The sequence below is a fragment of the Anas acuta genome, chromosome 3 (assembly GCF_963932015.1).
Source record: "Anas acuta chromosome 3, bAnaAcu1.1, whole genome shotgun sequence".
In the NCBI taxonomy this organism is placed as follows: domain Eukaryota; kingdom Metazoa; phylum Chordata; class Aves; order Anseriformes; family Anatidae; genus Anas; species Anas acuta.
Genome location: NC_088981.1, coordinates 38144652 through 38164313, shown reverse-complemented (window position 1 = coordinate 38164313; position 19662 = coordinate 38144652). Strand labels below are relative to the sequence as shown.

The 19662-nt window shown below is 34.8% G+C and overlaps 1 protein-coding gene across 2 annotated transcripts in view; it reads left to right on the top strand.

Annotated features, from left to right (window-relative positions):
* The window catches only part of CAMKMT (calmodulin-lysine N-methyltransferase), a 226782-nt gene that overhangs the window by 198686 nt on the left and 8434 nt on the right, over positions 1-19662 (top strand). For both annotated transcript variants that reach the window (XM_068676692.1, XM_068676691.1), the window contains 2 exons: positions 6573-6647; positions 13582-13645. In XM_068676692.1, the coding sequence (XP_068532793.1) occupies positions 6573-6647; positions 13582-13645 (139 nt within the window). The remainder of the gene's footprint in view (positions 1-6572; positions 6648-13581; positions 13646-19662) is intronic.

The window sequence follows — 19662 nt, the reverse complement described above, 5'->3', positions numbered from 1 at the left end:
TTTGATGACGTATAACTGTAATGTTCCTGTCTGAATTTTAGTAAAATATATAGTTTAGGTGCTCTTGGAATGAGGACTAAGGGAAGCTTAGTTATCCACTTTTGAAAGGCAGCTTCTGGGCAGGAAAACCAAGATTGTTGGTTTTGGTGGTTTTCCTGCCTTCCTCCCTTCCTCTCTCTCTCTCTCTCTCTTTCTTTTTGTTTTTAATTTATATTACTACATTAATGTAATGGAGATTCACCTTGAGTTGTTGTACCACGCACTGTATGAACATGGAGGAAAAAGGTAATTTCTGTTAGAGAGTCTGCAGTCTAAGACCAGAGATGGATATCATGAGGAAGGATGACAAGGATACCTGTGTAGTCAGTGCGATAGACAAAAAGGATGAGGCACAAGAGCAGCCTAACCTCTTTCCAGTTTTTGTAGGCTCTATTTTAAAGGGGAATTTCAAGGATAATGGAGTGAGTTTGTGTCTGTTCATGACAGAGTGGAAGAAATTTGTTAAAGGTCCTATCTTGAAAGGCTAGGAGGAGAATGTAGGCTGACATTAAAGAAGGGACTTGTCCTTTCAATATTGAATGAGAGATAATAAATAGGAAAGTGAAGTGTTTGGAAGAAAGCATTTGTAACTTACCTGGAGGAGTACAAAGAGAAAGGTGAAAAAAAAGATCAAGGTTATAAGCAAGAAAAACAGTCTTTGTCTACTCAATAAATATTAATTGAGCAAGACTGCATTTTTCAAGAGAGAACGATATTGTGATGTTAAGATGTTAATAAGAATGACATGGTTAAAGAGTTAAAGTTGAGTGTGTAGATAGGAAACTTCTTAAAGAAGTTATACGAAGAGAATTGGCAAAATCTGAACAGAGTTGAGGTTTACAAATATAGAGGAAGGTCAAAACTAAATCTAGATTACAGATTGGAATTAATGGTTATGTCCAAAGTGATCAAGAAAAAGAGGTAAGAATTAAATTACTCCAAAATTATTGGAAGTGTGGGAATTTTCCTTCAGTAATTCTACATATTGCATTCAAACTGTTTAGAAGCGTGGGAGGAGATGGAGAGTGATTGATGTTGGGTACCTGTTGTTCAGAGTTTAACCTTGGTGTCTTGCTACTCCATAAGGAATGAAGTAATGAATAACAAGACAGAGCAGAGTGAGGCAGTGAAGGTAAGAAAGGCTGGAGGTGGAAGAAGATGGAGAAATAAGAGCAACTTCATGAGAAAATAATAATGGGAAAATGATAGCAGGCGAACTTGCAAGACTCTTCAGAGGAGTTGTAATGACAGGCATGTACGTCACCTCTGTCACTAATTAAAATTCATCTTTTTGATCTTTATACAAAATTGAGGAATCTCAAACAAAGATCAAGGTGTGGAGAAACATTCTGGTGATGCCTTTTGTTAATGTGTTAATGAACTTCCCTGGTTAATGTCATAGAAAAAGTCATATAAATCCCCAGACAAAATCTTTTACCTGAACCTGTATACATACCAATGATAATGCTTTTCAAAAACTGAAACCTAAATTAAAATATGAAAAGAAGAGGTGGGTAGATAGGGGTTCTTGGTAGCTGCTCATCTGCTAACTGGGGCAATTTTTTTTTAAATCTTTATTACAACTATTAATATGTACTGAAGCAAGGCAGGCTTTTGTGTCTTTTGTCCTCTCTTTGAATTTTGATTTTTTGTCTTTATTCGCACAATGACTCTTTTGCTAACTTGAGAGGTACTCTAACCTATGCCATTCATCTCAAAAACATCTCAGAGGGACTTGGAAATGTTTCAAGTTTCTATTATCTGAGACTTAACCTGTGTTTTCTTATGTAAGTTACCTGCCTAGACACACTGGGAAGACAACCATTGAATAACAGAAGTTGAATAAAAATAGTAATGAGGGATTTGTATGAGAAATGAAAACCTGGTAAAATCAGGTAATATCTTTTGTTGTAGATTGCTGCAATGCTTCACTAGTGTAAGAAAAAGTGTTGGCATTTGTTGGGCTATCCTCCATAAATTAGAATTACTGTACAGGAAAAGTGTGCAGTCTTGCTGCCATAAATGCCTTTGTGACATTTGCCAATTTTCTATGTGTTTTTTTTTTTTTTTTCCTTTCTTCTTTGAAATACAAGAGGACATTGGAGTAAGTTGGTAATACACAAAGAAAGGATGCTCTTTTTTCAGTCTCTGTTTCCTTAGTTGATCTTTTTGTTCTATTATCATTACAATTCTTTTTATCTTAACCCTAATCGCATTCGCTGGCTTACTTGGTAATTTAAAAGATAGATCAGGATAAAAAAGTAAGAAAGAAAGATGCTTTGATTCTTTTTATTTTTTATTGTTTTAATGAATTTGTTGCTTTGGAATGGTGTAAGACTGACAGTGTAGGAAACTAAAGCATCAGTACGTATTTTCTCAGACTGTTTTGATAGTATGCTTTATCCCTGACCTGGAAAAGCCACCTCTGCGTGTGAGAGGATAGTTCATTCTCTATAGCTCATTTCAGTCCTTGTCCTTTTTGCTAGGACTGCCATCAAGATTGCTAATTATAGTAATAGGTTTGTGACGTGGGTACTTTTCCTCTGAAAACTGGTTAAATTCATTTGATATAGGCCATAAAGCAGCCATTAGTGAGTACCAAGTTTTAGTCACCATCAGCTTGGCTTAACAACAGTAGACACACTAACAGTACTGTATTTCCAGTTGTCTTTCCCTCACATCCTGTTTTATTTTTTTAATGTTCTTGTTATAGCCAAAAAAGCCCACAAACTACTTTCTATTTGCAATTGGTTTCAGACCCTTTTCTTCTGAAGACAAATTGCTAGTTTTCAATTTCATGAAACTAAAGTTATAAAAGTTAAATAAGCCAGCACAAAATAAATGTGGAGTGGACTTTATACACCTTAAATATGTTATTAAAAAAGTAATAATAAAAAATTGAAGGTGTAGCTTAGACAGAAATCGAGTGAAAAGCACACTTTCTGAACTTAGAAAATAATTTCATCTGTTAGTACTGTAGCACCTTCTATATATGAGATATAAAAATATTATAGCTTTAAAACTTCTTATTTTGCTGGAAGCAAAGTGGAAAACAAGTATTCTGAAGCTTCAGAAACTTTGTTTTCCTGTCCAAATTTGAACTCTCACTCTTATGTACGTGTTCATGATGACCACCCAAAGGCTTCAGGTAGACTGAAAAAACAACCCTATAAAAATCTTCTGCTTATGCTTCCCAATTGTTTGGCACCAAGATCCTTATGTTAATATTGATTCCTGCTTCTTATTCATTATTTAGTAACTACTAAATAAAATCTGAATTTCCGTATTTCTGAAAATAGTCTATTTTGTGATTTACTATCACTGGAAAAAGAACAAGAGGAAAGTATTACCAAGTATTACCATAATACTGGCAATTGAAAAGGCATTTTGTGGCATAGCATTGTTTCACTTTCTTTCTTTCTTTCTTTTTTTTTTTTTTAGAGGAAACTTTATAAATACTGAGATTTTTTGGTTTCTGTTGCTGACACTTTTCTGGGTTTCCTAGTGGTGTTTTTCTTTAAATTTAAATACAGTTAACTCTTACTTCACGGTTCCTTCAGAATTTATTTCGGGACTGACCACAAAGTCCAAGAGTAACATCCTCAATAGTCCCTGGAAAAAGTATGGTTACTTACTCTCTTACTACCTGTAGATAAACGCATTTAGATACGCATACACACATCTTCACTTTTCTCAGAGGTTTTGCAATATCAGTGGATTTTGCTGTACTTCAGATTCCGGAATTGTGTTTAGATTATGGGAAATTTTATTGATAGTTGATGTATTTATACATGTCCTGACTGTGATTTACTACTTTCATCAGTCCTAGAATTGAAAATAATTGATTCAGATTCAGTATAAGGCTGATTCTGTCATCAGTGTTAATGATGTAATAATGCTGATTCTGAGCAGAATTATTTCTGATTCCCTAATATGTGGGGGCATGTCTGCTTTACAGGTATAGATGCAGATGTATGGCTAGTTTTCATGCAAATTCATGTAAGCATTAAACATACAACAGTATAGATAAGGTAACCCAGAGTTAACTACATAAACAATTTCTGAAGTTGCAGCTTCATGTACCCTAGATGTGCTTCACTTAATGGTCATACTTGAACTTGTCTAAAGATAGTGAGGGTAAATATACATATAGCTGGTAGTTGTGTCCTTCCCATAAATGTACATACATCCTGAGTGAGATCAGAATGACTTCTGTTATTTATTTTATAGAAATTATCTTTAGTTTACATGGGTTTTTATTTTTCTTTTGAAAGTTAATGGCAAAGTTGAATTTGAAAATCTTGTGTGTAAATTTAGCACTGGCCTCTGTATAGTTATTGTCTGTTCAGGAATACAGCTGTAATGGAACGAGAAACCAACACCAATCCTGGTGTCAGACCAGGAAAATGGTGGAAAACTAGCTTCAGGCTGGATGTGGGGCCCTGAGCTCTCTCCTTGTAGCAGTGTACATGACAGTCACTTCACACCACTGCTCATGCTCCTGGCAACTCATCTACTCCAGATTTTGCTCAGCATTATGATTTCTGAGATTTTGGCTATCTGCACCATGTCCTTTGTGCCTACAGTGGGTGTGCACAGAAAATACTTTGTTCTGGATGCTCAGCGGGAACCTGACAGTAACATGAGAGAGACTTTTTTTTTTTTCTTTTTTTTTTCTTTTTTTTTTTTCCAGGAGGTGGCACCTGTGCTGCCTCCCAAAGTGCATGTGAGAAGTATAGTAAATATATGGGTTAAAAAATCATAATTCAAATCCCTATAGTGGTACTGATCAGATCTCTGTTTCTGTAGCAATGAGAACCAAAGGTGGCCTTTTAAGGCTCACACTTCATCTACCAATTTCCAGTTCTGCTTCAGGATTCTTAAAATATTAGAGTGCGTGCTTTAAACCCACAAAACTTACCTTTACCTAATTTTCACCATTCTAACCTAAGTTTCCACGGAAACAGGGTTGAAAAAGCCACTGGTAGCCAGCAGGCAGCCAGCAGCTGAGAGTGAGAACTCTCCTTTGTCACTTTCCACTACTGGATGCCTGCTGCGTGCCAGTGTGCAAAGCTACCTAGGCTTCTAAAATCTGGAATACTTTCAATTTGAGGAGGAAAAATTAAATTAATCTACTCTTTTCTCTCTTTGGATTGTCACAGTAAATTCCAGGAGGGCAAATGGGCTAATTAGTCCAAATCTGTTCAGATACACTGAGACCCACATAATCAAAGCTTTCCCAACCCATTGGGCCTCTCCTTTCGTAATTTCTATCTTTTAAAAGCATTAACCCTCAAATTTTGTCTGTGCATATAAACAGGCATGTGCTACTACCTTAATTCTCTGTGGGTCTATTTCTATCAATCTGTATGTTTACCAACATTTTGCATATAGTACAGACAAAGTAAAAAAATTTCCTTTTTTTTCCTGCATACTTAGGGAACATTTTTGAATGAACATATTATAACTGATCCTCAGTTAAATATTGGGAGTAGTATGTGAATGGAGATGGCTTTTAACCAGAAGTAGATTATAGCTGTGGGAAGACTAAAGGGTCTATTTGGTCAAGACTCATACAAAACTGAGATAAGCATGCACAACCTGACAAGATCAGATTAGACCCTTCCCCCACAAGTGCTTTTCCCATAAATATTTATCTACTTTCTAATATAAATAACTGGGAAATGAAAAAGAAGGGTGGATTTTATTTTATTTTATTTTTAAGTAGCCTAGGAATAGAAATGCAGCTTCAAATCTTTGAGGTAATGATATTTTAAGTATGCAGTAAATTCCAACACTGGTTTGCTATTTTTTAACAGGGAGTCAAGCAATGAAATTCTTCATGGCAACTACATAAATTGGCAGCATTTATAAACAAAGAAGAACTTTGCACATATGTGCATTTTTGCCTGTTACTAGGTATCTTAGAATTAAATAACTTATCACCTATGAGAGAATAGGTGTTGACAGAGTCAGCACTGCTGTATTTTTAAGCTTGCCTGAGGCGACATTGCTGGCACTGGAGTTAAGCTTGGCATTCTTTTGCCCTGTCCCTCCTCCCCTGAGCCCAAGTGAATGCTCACTTCATCAATGAGAAACACGACCGGCTCGCCTGCCAGATGTAATGGAGATCCATGAATTCACATCTGGTCTGCAGATTTGTATTTCACTCAGATTGTCAGTACTCAGGCTTTACTTCCTCATGCAGTGGTGTTAAGGGGTAAAAATCGGAGGCTGTACAGGTGCCACTAACTCAGAAATGAATGTTTGTTGGTGATCCACTCACAAGGACCTGTGTGGATTGCGTTTCTGATATAATTAAAAGGGGGCTCTTTACCTTTGAGATTTAAAACCTAAAAAATGTACAGAATAATACTTTTATATTAATCTTTGAAATTAACAAATGTATACTTTTAAAAACACTTCTGTGTCACATAAGAATTAATACTTTAAAAATCTCAAGATGATAAATGTAAGTCCTTTTTCCTTTTCTCTTCTTCTTTTTTTTTTTTTTAAATCTTTTTTTCCTCTAGCATTTTACGATGGGATAATGAGACAGATGTCTCTCAACTGGAAGGACATTTTGACATTGTTATGTGTGCAGACTGGTAAGTACATAAAAATCATAAAACTCATGTTAGAAAAATAGCTTTGCTGGAGTAATTGTACTGTGCTGCTTGCTGATGGCTAAGCAAAGTCAACAAATGAAGCACAAAGCCACCTTAACCTCAACAAATTAATATTCATCTCCATGTGACAGTTATAAGGTAGTCTTCTATCACACAGTAACTTCTACCACATTATTTCCCAAAGATTGATTTTGAGAAGCATTTCCATTTTCTGGAATTGCCTCTGTTTCATGCTTGACGTATCAGTAAATGGACGACTTAGGCAAATTGCAAATAATTATGGCTCAGTGAGGAACAGTCTGGAGAAAAGGGAGTTTATCAACACAAACAGCTCAATTAGCTTACTTCTTAGGAAAGATCTGACTATTGATATAAGGGGATATATTTTTTGCTCCCCGGAAAATCTGTCCGAGGGAAAAAAGATTTCAAAACCCTTTTTTTCCCCATCACATTCTGTTTCTTAAATCAGTTTGACAGCAGTATTTGTAGAAATAGGCTTTTTTATTTTTTATGATGGTATGTGTTAATTGTAAGAGAATTCTTATTAAAAACATCTGAGTACAGCATTTATTTTATGAAAAGGTACGTACATGTTGCAGTACAATGTATTGTTTAATAATTTATGCAGATAGGTTTGATTATTGACACACACAATTTCTGAGACTGAATTTGTAGAATTGTGCTATACTTCACTAGATGGCATGTGAACTTTTTATATGCCAAAGTATTTATTATTTGCATTATATAAATAGAGAAAGTGTAAAAAGAGATGTGAAGGCTTAATTTAGGAGAGTAGATATTTTTAAATAAGTCTGTCTTTCCATCAGGAGTATTTCCTGTTGACCCTTTAAATGTCCAAAACAGAAAAAGCTGTTTATATTTTGTTGCACTTAACTATTGTAAGAGACCAAATTCTGAAAACAAGAACTTCCTAGGATAGCTCAGTTCAGCAGGTTTCTGTACCTTACTAAGAAATAGTTAAAGGAAAAAGGCAAAGGGAAGTGCAAAGCTGTCTATTGTCTTTTTAAACAATGTTCTTTTTAAGTGGCTTCTAATAAAATATTCCTCTAAAGCTTTTTTTTTTTTTGCTTTTTTTTTTTGATGTTTTCCTATTTAAGCAAACTATTCTGATTTCAGAAGTTACCATTTTTGTATAACACTGAAGAAAGTGTATTTAGTCCTCTTTTTTTCCTTTTTCTAATACCTGCTTGTTTACAGAATGCAACAGTGCCTCATTTCTCTTAGCATTTAATTTCAGAGTTCTTTGTTCCCAAAAAGGACAGAGAAGGGTTTCTAACTAATCGCTGATAATGTGCCTCAGAGATGCATCATCTGATTAAAATAAGGAGCTAAACAACACCATATGATTTCAGCAAGTAATTTAGTAAATGCCTTCCTCACCAAATATTAGAATGGATACTCCAGGTTTCATTGCACAGATGAAGTTAATGCTGGACAGGATTAGATCAGATTAAGTATGAAAGTCAGATCAGAGTGCTGGCGGACATGAGCAGGAGGGCAGCAGTCTTCTCAGAGGCTTAGACAAGGCTCACATATGGATGTTCTCCAGATTATGTGGGTGAAGCAAGGTCTTGCCAAGAGATTTAGAGTTAAATTTGTTCTTCACGCAAATATCAAAACAACCTGGCTGTGCCATCTCTTGTATTCTTGATACACCATGTCACCATGTCATCCTATTTGTGCTGTGAGTACAGCAGAGCAAGACTTAAGGGTTTTTTTGTTTTGTTTTGTTTTATTTTTCCCCAGTAATATTCTTGCCTAATACTCCTCCCAGTCTGTTTGGAAATAGTATAGTTTCATTAGGAAACAAAGAATCATACATGACAGGTAAAATATATCATGCATTTTCAATCCCTGCATTTTGTATATTTATTTTGAGGCACTAAAGATTCAGGTAAGTGTATAAATATTTATGGATTTCTAAAAAATAAACGGAAATATGCAGATTAGATTAAAGTACATGTTTTTTTCACAAATTGTCTCTATTTTCCTATTCTAAGGGCCCATATATATAGTTTAATAAGCATGAAATCCCTTTATTGTTTGCTTTTTTTAAAAATCTTTTATTTATGGACACTAGATTTTTCTGATACATGAAAAGGATGAAAAAAATGTTCCTTGCTTTATCAAACTCAAATCTACTTTTCATTTTCATGTATTTCTCTTCGAGATATAGAATTGGCTTGAGAACTCTTGGCAGGATTTTTGCTTTCTGAATTTTTTGGGCTGTCATTGAGGAGGAAAAGAAATCTCTTTTCTTACAGCTCCTCAGCTGAAACCTGAAGTATGCAGTGATAAAAACAGATAGAATAGATTGCATTTAGTTTAACACCACCATATAGCTCATTGTCAGTCAATAAAATCTGGGATTAGAACAGGGAACTATAAAGCAAAAAATCTGAGTTCAAATATTAGGTACATGGATAAATTTTTATTGAAGTATTTCCAGCAAGGGTGATATTGTCTGATTCTCTGAATAGCTAACCAGTAGTACTGCTTGATCCCATTTACATGAAAACAAGCTCTATTCATAAACATATTCCAAATCCACATGGAGGTTCAAGTAAAAATGTACATGATTACAACAAGCAGTGATATGTTTATATTCATATATTTACAGTCAGACTTTAATAAACCTTGTGTGCAGGAGTGGAAAATAAGTTATTTCCCAGAACAGACAGTCTATTAGTTAACAGCTAAATTTAGTAGCTCAACTAGATTATAAAATAAATAAGAGGCAAACTGTGAAAGCTAGTCGTTATTTAACCATTCAGGATTTTGACAATAAAAATAGTTTCATGGTTCAGCAGTTCCGAAATAACTTGTAAAATGTCAACTATGAGATAAAAAATAAGGAAAAAAAAATATTGGCAAGGCCACACCTGGAAGAAGGACACACTGGAAGAAATTACTGAAATAATGGAATTTTTAAAGCATATATGCCCACCTGGGGGCTGTTTTGAGGGGCTGTTTCAAGGCCAGGTGAGGATGCCAGAGTTCTGGACTTTCATTTGACCTGCATTTGAGGGTGCAAAGTCATGCAGGTGCTGGACATGTAAAAGTAAGAATGAGTGAAAGGAAGAAATAATGGGTGTCTGCATGGGTGGACCACAAATGAGACCCATCCAAAGCTCTTGAGAGCCTCAGATTTCTGATTATTTTTTTTGTATTAAGACAAATAGATTCAGAAAATAGTTGCTGAGATTTTTAATCCAAGAAGACGGTCGAGGATGTTATGTGTGATCTAGCAGAAAAATCTTTGCTTTTCAGGTTCTTACAAACCAAGTTTTAAAACATATAATTTTAACATAGAAACAGAATATGGTCTAAATCCTCATATCACTTTGTAAACACATTTATTTAATTAGACTGATCATATTCTTAAAGTTTGGCACACATGTAAGGATTTTCACAGCTGAAGCTGGCAGTCCACATTACTTTCACTGCTAAGATTCTTGTTGAAGTCATGGATAGTTGTGAATTCACCAGGTATGCAGAACTGAATTTAAAATATTCTTTACATATGTGCAATTATGTCCATTTTGTCATTGTTAATATTTCATTTAAAATAAGGAAATCTGTCTGCATGAATGCGGTAAGATTTCTGTTCTTCCTCTATTTAAATTTAATATTTTAAGCCTGATTTCTTGCCCACACTTTCAAGTGCACTGGAATCTGATAATATAGAAGTAAGTTCTTTTTCAATTTATGTTAGCCAAGTAGTTGAAGATGAACAAAAAGATAAATGGCTGTATGCACTAGGCACTATACATGAACATCTGAATGTATTCATGTCTGATGTACACCTGTAAACTAAACTCTTTTACCAATTGCAAAATATTTAAAAAGGAAAATAAGTTCACATCACAGCCTATAAAATGTAATCATATGCCCATTGTTGCAAGGCACAAGACAGTAGGACAAAACAGCATGAAATGAAGTGAGAATCAACTGTTTTATTTATTTTGTTACATTGTGGCTTACTGTTACTTCCATACAATCTAGGTGTAAACTTTCATGTGGCTTTAATGATAATTTTAAGTAAATAAGTAGATAGTGAGAAAGGAAGCAAGGAAGGAAGGAAGCAAGGAAGGAAGAAAGGAAGAAGGGAAGAAAAGAAGAAAGTTGGCAAAGTTGCCTGCCTGTTCATCTAGATTTCAGTTAACAACACTGCCTAAAAAAAAGCCAATAAACCATGTTCTTTCCTCCTTACTGATAGCATAAGAGGCTTCCATACTAACACCCCAAAAACTTTGATATTCTTGCTCTGCATTCCTTACTACATAAATGTGAGATATTTTTAATAGAAAAAATAAATAATTTTTTATAGAAAAAAATATAGAAACAAATATGGAGACCACCAAAGTAAACCAGGCCAAATTTGAACTGTGGTATGTGAAACAAAGTGAGAATGATCTAGAGTGGTATACTATGTAATTTCAATGAACTTTTAAAGGATTTTCTAAAGGGTACATTTTCTGTATGCTATATTAATATTTAATCACACAAATTCTAGTGGTAAGAGAAATTGTGTGACTAAACCTCCTTCTATGGGCCAAATCCTATGCTGGAGGGAAGATAGAGGATAGAGCAACTCCCTGTAGCTGCTGAGTTGCACTAATGTTGCTTCCAGTCATCCATGCTACGTCTGGTCAGAGGATGTGGCAGAGCTGAGTCTGTCACCTGTACCACCAAAATATCAAGTGGGAACCAGGCAGAAAAGGTATCCTTGAAGTTGTCATGTCATCTGAATATTTGGATTTCTTGGACACTCAGTTTCTGATGAAAAACTTCCATCATAAAAGAACAAGATTGGTAGCAGCCGTTGTGCCCCTGTCTCATTGTAGTCCAAATGGTATTTTTCTCTCATAGTCCAAATGGTATCAAGGTCCATGAAAAATGAATTTTAGCACTTGCAAAGTAAAACAAAATTGTGTTTCCACTATACTGCTTTCAGAAATAACAATATAATAATTTCCTCATATATTTGGAATGTAATCTTGTCTACACAAGATCTCAGCAAGTCTTAAATGTGTGCACACAAGTGTGTTTCATGTTGAAGAAAATTAATTAATTTCAGATATTCTATTTGGAGAGGACTCATGCAGTATATTCCACCTCTTCTGCAGGTGGCTAAGTTCCTCGTGAAGTAGTGTCTTATGGTACCTATCTGTATAGGGATCTACCTGAGGCAAATGTGATTAAAGCTCCCAGGAGACATTAGAGAGATCAGCTGCAGTTTCAATGAATTAAATTTAAACAAACATTTGTTCAATTCTTCCAGTAAGATTAATTGAGGTTGAGGAGCAGCCATTGTACTAAAATTTAAATTTCCTTTTGGGCAGGCTATCAGTTAGAGGGATTATTAGCCACTACTTCAATATTTTATTGAAGAAATTCATAATGTCATATTTCTACACAGAATATTCTTTATGAAATGTATAGATAGCCAGTCTTACCATAATTTGGGGTTCTGCCAGCTTTTACTGATGAAATTTGGTTGCTGACAAGTCTTCTTATAGGTTTTGTTTTTTTTTTCCCCAAGTAGGAAAAGTACTTATACAGCTGCTTGACCCTATGCTACTTGATACTGTGTTCTCATTGGTATCTGTGGAGTGTCCTTAGCTAAATATCCATACATATTTTGTTCTTAATGACTGGTGTGTGGTATGTGTGCAGACCACTTTTTTCTCTTCAGTGGTTTCATATATTTATATGCTTTTAAAAATTTAAAACCAGGAAAATAAATCACCCACTTTACTTCAGAAAGAAATGTTTGAGAAAAAGGGAAAGCAGGTTGCAGAAAAGCATCATAAAGAATGGACAAAATTCTTCTAGTGTGGAACTTGAGCTTGACACAGACTGGGAAGTAGTTTTGTTACAAAGAAAGCATGGAAAAATAATGAAGAAAGAATCACATTATTTGTGGCCTGCTTGATAGAGAGTCTTTCTTATCTGAATTACCAATATAAATGCAGCCCATTGCAGTAAGGACTGAAAGGCATCACTTGCTATCTGATGGTTGTTCACTAAACATTGTAAATGCACTCTCATCCACAGTAACTGCATGTCCACAAATACCTAGTCAAGAGTGATTGGCACCCGGGTTGCCGGTATTAGTTTATACATTAAGGTACTGAGGGGCATGAAGAATGAATTATCCCCTCAGATCATGAGGTAATCATACCAAAATAGGGCTGAGCATCTTGGCAACATTGCATGGAAAAATTGACTTTGCTGCTGTCAGTGCAGGACCCATGCTGTAGATGAAGTGTTTCACTCTTGAGGGAGGACAACTCTGTACAATCTTTGTCATTGTATTTGAATAGCTTTTGAAGGAAAAAGAGAGAAGGCAGGGGCTTGTAAATCTTTACATGAGTAGATAGACATATAGATAGAACAAATACACATAATACATGATAATGAATTAATGCCACAGTTACAAAGGGAAGGGGGAAAATTACTCTTAATAGGAGCACCTGAAATACAATCGAAAATACTTCTAAAAATTCCTCCCTTCCTTGTAAAAAAGGCATTTAATATGTTAACTTTGTATATTGATCCTGAATTCTGATAGGGTAGTATTTTAATAGCTATCATATGTGATCTGTGAATATCAGCAATATTAAGGTCTGTTTCATACTGATAGCTTTGTTTCATGCTGATTAGCTTTGGTTTAAATAATATTTGCTTCAGGCTTTACCTATTTTTTGCATAATTTTTTTTATTATTATTTATTACAAAGTACCTGAATTGGCCAGAAGTGTAGACCATGGTTTCTCTTTTACAGCATTGTGTAAACACATGTAATTAGCCTTGTACTTATCTGCATTAGTATCATTAGAATTGAAAACCCATTTTAATCTGGATTCTGTTCTCTTCTCAATGTCAGCCTGTTTCTGGACCAGTACAGAGCTAGCCTTGTTGATGCAATAAAGAGATTACTCCAACCCAGTGTAAGTATGTTTCTATTTTCTCCTGAACACTGGCTTCAGAATAATTAGTCTGTGCACAATGATTGAGAGAGTAATGGAATGGCAGGATTAATGTCATGTAATACTTTAATACTTATTATGTCCAACTTCAATTGAGTCTTCTAATCTATCAGATTCTTTCCTAATCATAAACTAGGAAACTTCTTATACTTGGCCTTCTGATAAGGAACACAGTGGGTAGTAAAATAAATGAAACCGCTTCAAAGATAGCGTGAGATTATTTTTATCAAAGCGTTTCTCGAGTATTTTCCTTTGATAATAATGTCTTCATATTAAAGTAAAAGTACGATATTGAAAGTTTTTATGTTGGCTTCTGTCATTTGTAATCCCTTCAATTGTAACCTTTGTCACTGTGTATTTATTTATTATGAAAGAATATTTTTTCTTTTCATTTCTGTTTGTATGAAATGAATAAACCCCTTATGCATATATTGTAGCTTAAAACTTCTTTGCCATGGAGTAAGGCCTGTGTTTACATGTTTTCTATTTTTGAACATAGCTTAATAAAATGCTACATTCTTCAGTGTCACAGATCTCAATCCAATAAATTTATTAAAAAATTATTAAAATTTAATATTTTTTTAAATAAATCTATTCAAATAAATCTGAGAGACTTATAGGCAAAAACAAGTTGTCATATGCATGTATTTCTAACCAACAAATAATCATGAATCTCAATATTAAAAAATTAAAAAGAAGAAGAAGAAAGAGATCAAAAGAAGAATATGAGAAAACATGTAAAGTAGTTGTGTAAAAAAAAAGAATTTGAAACAGGAACTGTACCTTTTAAGCTTACCATACAAACTTTTCAGTATGGAAAACTTTCCATCTCTGCACAGAAGTATTCATGTTAGCAGTGCATTCTCCAAACTTTACTTAAGAATTTCATTTTACTTTTTGTACAAGAGTTTTTCTCTGTAAAAGGAATAGAATACTCAAACATGCAAAGACTTAAGAAACTGAGTCATTTTAGTCATGTAAGTAATCCCATTCTTTGCTAAGAGTGATAAGGTTTCTATTCTTGGTTCTATCATAGACTTTCCTGAGTAACTTAAGGCAAGTTACTTAAGACTGAATGATTTTAATGAGATGTGGATCAAGGCTGCCAGACAGACAGGAGAAATGTAGCCACCCTGGGGAAAGGTTACCCAGATATTTTTGTCGATGGCAGCAATGGCAGTTAGGGAGCTCCTGCCCAGTTTGATACATTCTGACTTTTGTGTTTTACACAAAAATAATATTCATAAACATCACCTGCCAGCATGCAATAATTTTGGTGATCTGGAACACAAAGCTGATCTCAGTTTAAAAAAATGTAAAAAATGTTTTCTTTCAGCCCAGAGCAGTGCCCTCACCCAGTTGACCAGGTATCTTGGCCACTGTAACTGGTTCCATGAAAGGATGTTTTGGGAAAAGGATGTGAGTGGCAGGAAGTGTATAAGAGGTACCCTGGTAACTGTGACTTCTCTAGAGCCTTTAGCTGGAGTGGAATAACAGTTACCAGCTGCTTTCTCTCCCACCAGTTGGCAAAAGCATGTGTGCATGCAGATGTATGTATATGCACAGACGCCTATTCTTTACCTGGGCTGATTAACCCAAGTGGAGGATTTGAATTAAAACACAGTGAGGGTAAGGAAGCCTAAATTTTAAATAGTGTCAGAGCTCAAATGTACAGACAGTCTAGAAATTGTTGATCTGACTTTAAACTAAAACTGACTTGACTTTGTTGCTTCTTAACTCCGGTCAGCTAATTCAAATTCAGAATGTGCCTTAGTTTTCAGGGCACACGAGCTATAATTCTTTGTGAGAATAGATACAGTAAAGGGAAATAGATTTTTAAGTCTTGTCTTCCCAGTCTGGCTTACTTCTGCATGCTATGATTAATAGTACAGACTGTACATATTTTCTATGCATTTTAGACCATGATTCCTTTCTTTCATCAGAAAAGTTAGTTTAAGAAATTCCTGCTCCTTACCACTTGTTCCCATCATCTGTTCCAGAGTTTTGAACCAAACTGTATTTACCTAAAGTCATTTGCATAATCCAGTTTGTGCATAGCCATATGGATGGATATCCAGCTATGGCATGTATGGCCTTAAAAATAATAATAATTCATATCTAGGTGGAAAGCAAATGATTGTATGAGGTAGCAGTTGGGAGTATGGACATCTTAAATAAGCTCTCTTCTCCAAAAAAAAAAGCACGTTGAATAGAGATACCATCAAGCATATGCTCTCATAGTTTGAAAGACCCATGTCCTTCATATGCTCATTTGAGAACCCAAGAGAAGACGTAATCACACATAATAGTTATTGTTTTTCCTGTTCTTTGTTACTCTGTTTAAATCCAAGCATAACATCAGAGGAACCTTTATTAAACGGCACTATACTTCAGCCTTTAAAGGAAAAATAAACTAATAGTGAAGTCATTTGTTAGCTGCAATTATTAAGATTTGTTTATGGGCATTAGTTTATGCTCAAGATAAGTCATAAACTACTTTGGTGAAGTTCACTCTTCTACATGAATTAATTTGTCTCGAATATTGAAGTCACATTTCATTAACAGTAATATTTTGGCAAATGGATAAAGGAACAAGTTAGAGACATCTAGACATAAGGCATCTTTCAAGTGTAAATAGGATACAACTTAGGTACAACTAGAATAGAAGTGTTCAGGGAAAATAATAGGCCAGAGAACTGTAAGAAAAAGTGGAGTAAGTAGAAGATATTGGGTATCTTATAAAGCAATCTTGAAGGAGAAATGCAGCAGAAATTATCTATTCTTACTGTTCTTTATGAAAAATTATCATTGGCATTTCCTTTTTCATCAAGGATGTTATTTGTAGTTATTTATTTGGGGCTAATAGAGTCCTTATGGCATCAGTAACTTTTTATTTTCCTGGAAATGCAGATTCTGGTCATTTCAGTCATCTGATTCATAGTATGGCTTCTTGGACAGTTCTGGCAGAGAAAGAGAGGACAATAAATTCATGCAGGCAGAAGTGAGCAGCTTTTGAAATTACTAGGGGTTGGAATTTCTTACCTGAATTTGTTACAAAGGCAAATGTCACCTGTAACTAATTCCTAGAATTAGGCACTGAAATTTTGCATCCAACAAATTCATCTTAATTGGCAGTATATCATTCCTCTTATAAGCAAGCTACTTTATTTACGTACATTTAATTTTACTATCATTTAGTTTTTCCTATCATTAAAATATGATTTTAGTTTTAGTCTCAGAATGCACTGTTGCTTATTTGTGTATTTCCATAATAAAAATGTGATTTTTTTATTTAATGACGATTTTTATTCTGCAGCTTATCCATTCAAAATCCCAATGAAGTCAATCAGATGTTATTAGACCATCAAATAAGGCTGGATTTAATAATGATTGATGAGTAAAGGCAGTCATAGTCATATCTAAAATCTCAATATGTGTCCCATTACTTTACTGCAGCTTTACTTTACTACAATTCACAATGTTGTAACTGAAATAGACATTTTCCCCTGGGTTTTCTTCACAAGTTTACTGGAAGTATTTTCCCAGGTGAGGGAAGGTCACTGTGAACATGAAACATCACCCTAAAACAGGAGGCATTTTGAAATTACAGACATTGAATTAAACAAACTTAGCATAGTCCATCAATTGTAGATCCAGGACACTGGTCTAATTTTGTTATCGTACACAACCAAGAAATGAAAAAGACTTTAAAATTAGAACTGTGAAAACAGCCCTAAAACAAGTAGAAGAACTGTACAGATCAAACAGTTGACCAGGAAGTATTTTAAACACAGAATATATTAGACTAGAATTGACCACAGTACCTCCACACTACCTGTCAGTTGTTTTTTTGTTTTTTTGTTTCTTTTTTAACAGCAGTGCTAAGATCGTCAAGTGTTTTCGATGTGCATTAAATTCAAATGAGGAATGACTTTTTACACCAACGATTGAACAGATCAGAAGGAGTGGTTTTGTGATTTATATAAAAGATCATTCCCCTTTTCTGAAGTTATTTTAAGATTATCAGTCTGGTGTTAAGAGATGTTTCATACCCTGTTATTTTGCTGTATTTCTCTCAAAATACATTTTAAGTAATTAGTCTACACTGGGAGAAGTAATGGTTGCACAGTCTGCTGACTCCAGACTGAAACCTGTAAGAGTGGTGGTGGTGGTGGTGGTGGTGTATGAGACTTATTTCCTCCTTGAAGCTGCTGGAACAGTGGCTGACATTGGGCTTGCTTCCCACAGAAATTCAGAAAGTTCAGCCCTTCCTGAAATCCCCATGTGAACTGTGTGGTCAGTAAAAGCCCTGGGCTGTACATTTCCCATTACAGTTAGCTCTGTGAAGTTCCTCCTGAAAATGAAGGACTCCATGGAAGCCTCATCCTTCTTATGCCAGGAAAGCATCCTTCTTATGCAGAACAGCATTCTACAAAGTATGAGATGGCAGCAGAAGGAGAAGGACCCTTGACTTGGGCTCCCTTAGCTACCCACTTTTGCTATTGACAAAGCATGCCAAGGATGTGAGGGAAGTTACGGCGTACATTTTGCACTGATTGTGAATTTCCTGTGTTTAATGTTTTTCATCCTGAACCTATATTCAGACCTAACATTTACATAAGCAATTCCAGTGCCTTTGGTGGGAGTTACACCCTTTTGCACCTCATGTTTAGCCACAAAATTTATGTTACAGTTACACTAATGAAAAGGAATGAGTTGCCTTGAATGTTTCCCTTGGTCTGCTTTGTGCTTAAATTTTCCATGAGAGAGGTGAGAATAACAGTATTTTTCTATCTCACAGAGACATTTTGAGAATAAATACAGTAGTATGGTACTAATGACTGCAGTCTTTTAAGTACACCTAAGTATCATAGGTACTGACAGTTTTTCTTGCTACCTCAGTGAGTGTTGTCTCAGTGTATGGGTGCAAGAGCTGTAGCACACATATTCATTACCTATGCTCCTCACCAAGTATCTGTATCAGCACTAAAAGTTCCCAAAATTCCTACTGACATTCTTTCATGTGATTTTTTCTGATACAAAAATTGCATTTTCTTAAGCAAAATATTCCTCTACAGTGTCATTTTTATAACTTTGTCAGACCCCTAAAAATATTTTTATGAGTTGATTACAGCACCTCACAGATTAGTTGTAGTTACTAAAAGACTAGTCTTCTCATTAATATAGAAGTTAAATAAAAGGACTCACAGTAAACTTTGTGGCTGCCCTCAATGTGATATGTTGTTTGTTGTTATTAACCTTTGTTTTCAGCTCTTCAAAACCAGTTTTCATTCCGTGTGACAGAACATAATACTCAGCCAATTAGAATTAATTATTCTTATTTTGAAAATAAGATTTTAAGAGGTGCTGTATGAAGTCAGTTAGGTTTTGGGCTAATACTTTCCCCAGGGAGTCTAAAATGTATCAGTTCAATGTACAAGCATTTTTATTTTCTTAAATACAGAAGGATGAACAAAATATTATCTAATGGACCGTAAAATATTGCCTGGGTGTCATCTTGATCATCTGATCATCTTGAAAGATCCAAAATTACTATGCAAGAATATTAAGTCGTGCTTTAAATGCAATTTGACAAATTAAGGTCAAATTCAGTTGCACTACTCAGGTAGTTTAAAATATCATTAAAAAAATTAATGAGTGGGTCTCATTTGCCTTCCATTTTGCCTTGTTTTACACTGTTGTAATTCCACTAACATCAAATGGGAGGTACTCTTCTATGTGTGAGATTAAAAAAAGAAAATCATTATTTACAGTCTTTGTGTTGTAATGAACTAACAAATTGGTTTTGCATTGAGCATATAGTTTGTATGCCTTTTCTGTGTTTTATTTTGGTAATCTGTAGCCACTGCTATTATATGAAAAGGAGCAGATGTATTGCAGTTGGCAGATCTCTGAAGAAAATATATTTTTTTTTTATTTATTTCTGTTTTGCTTTCGTTTAGTCACAGAAATATTGC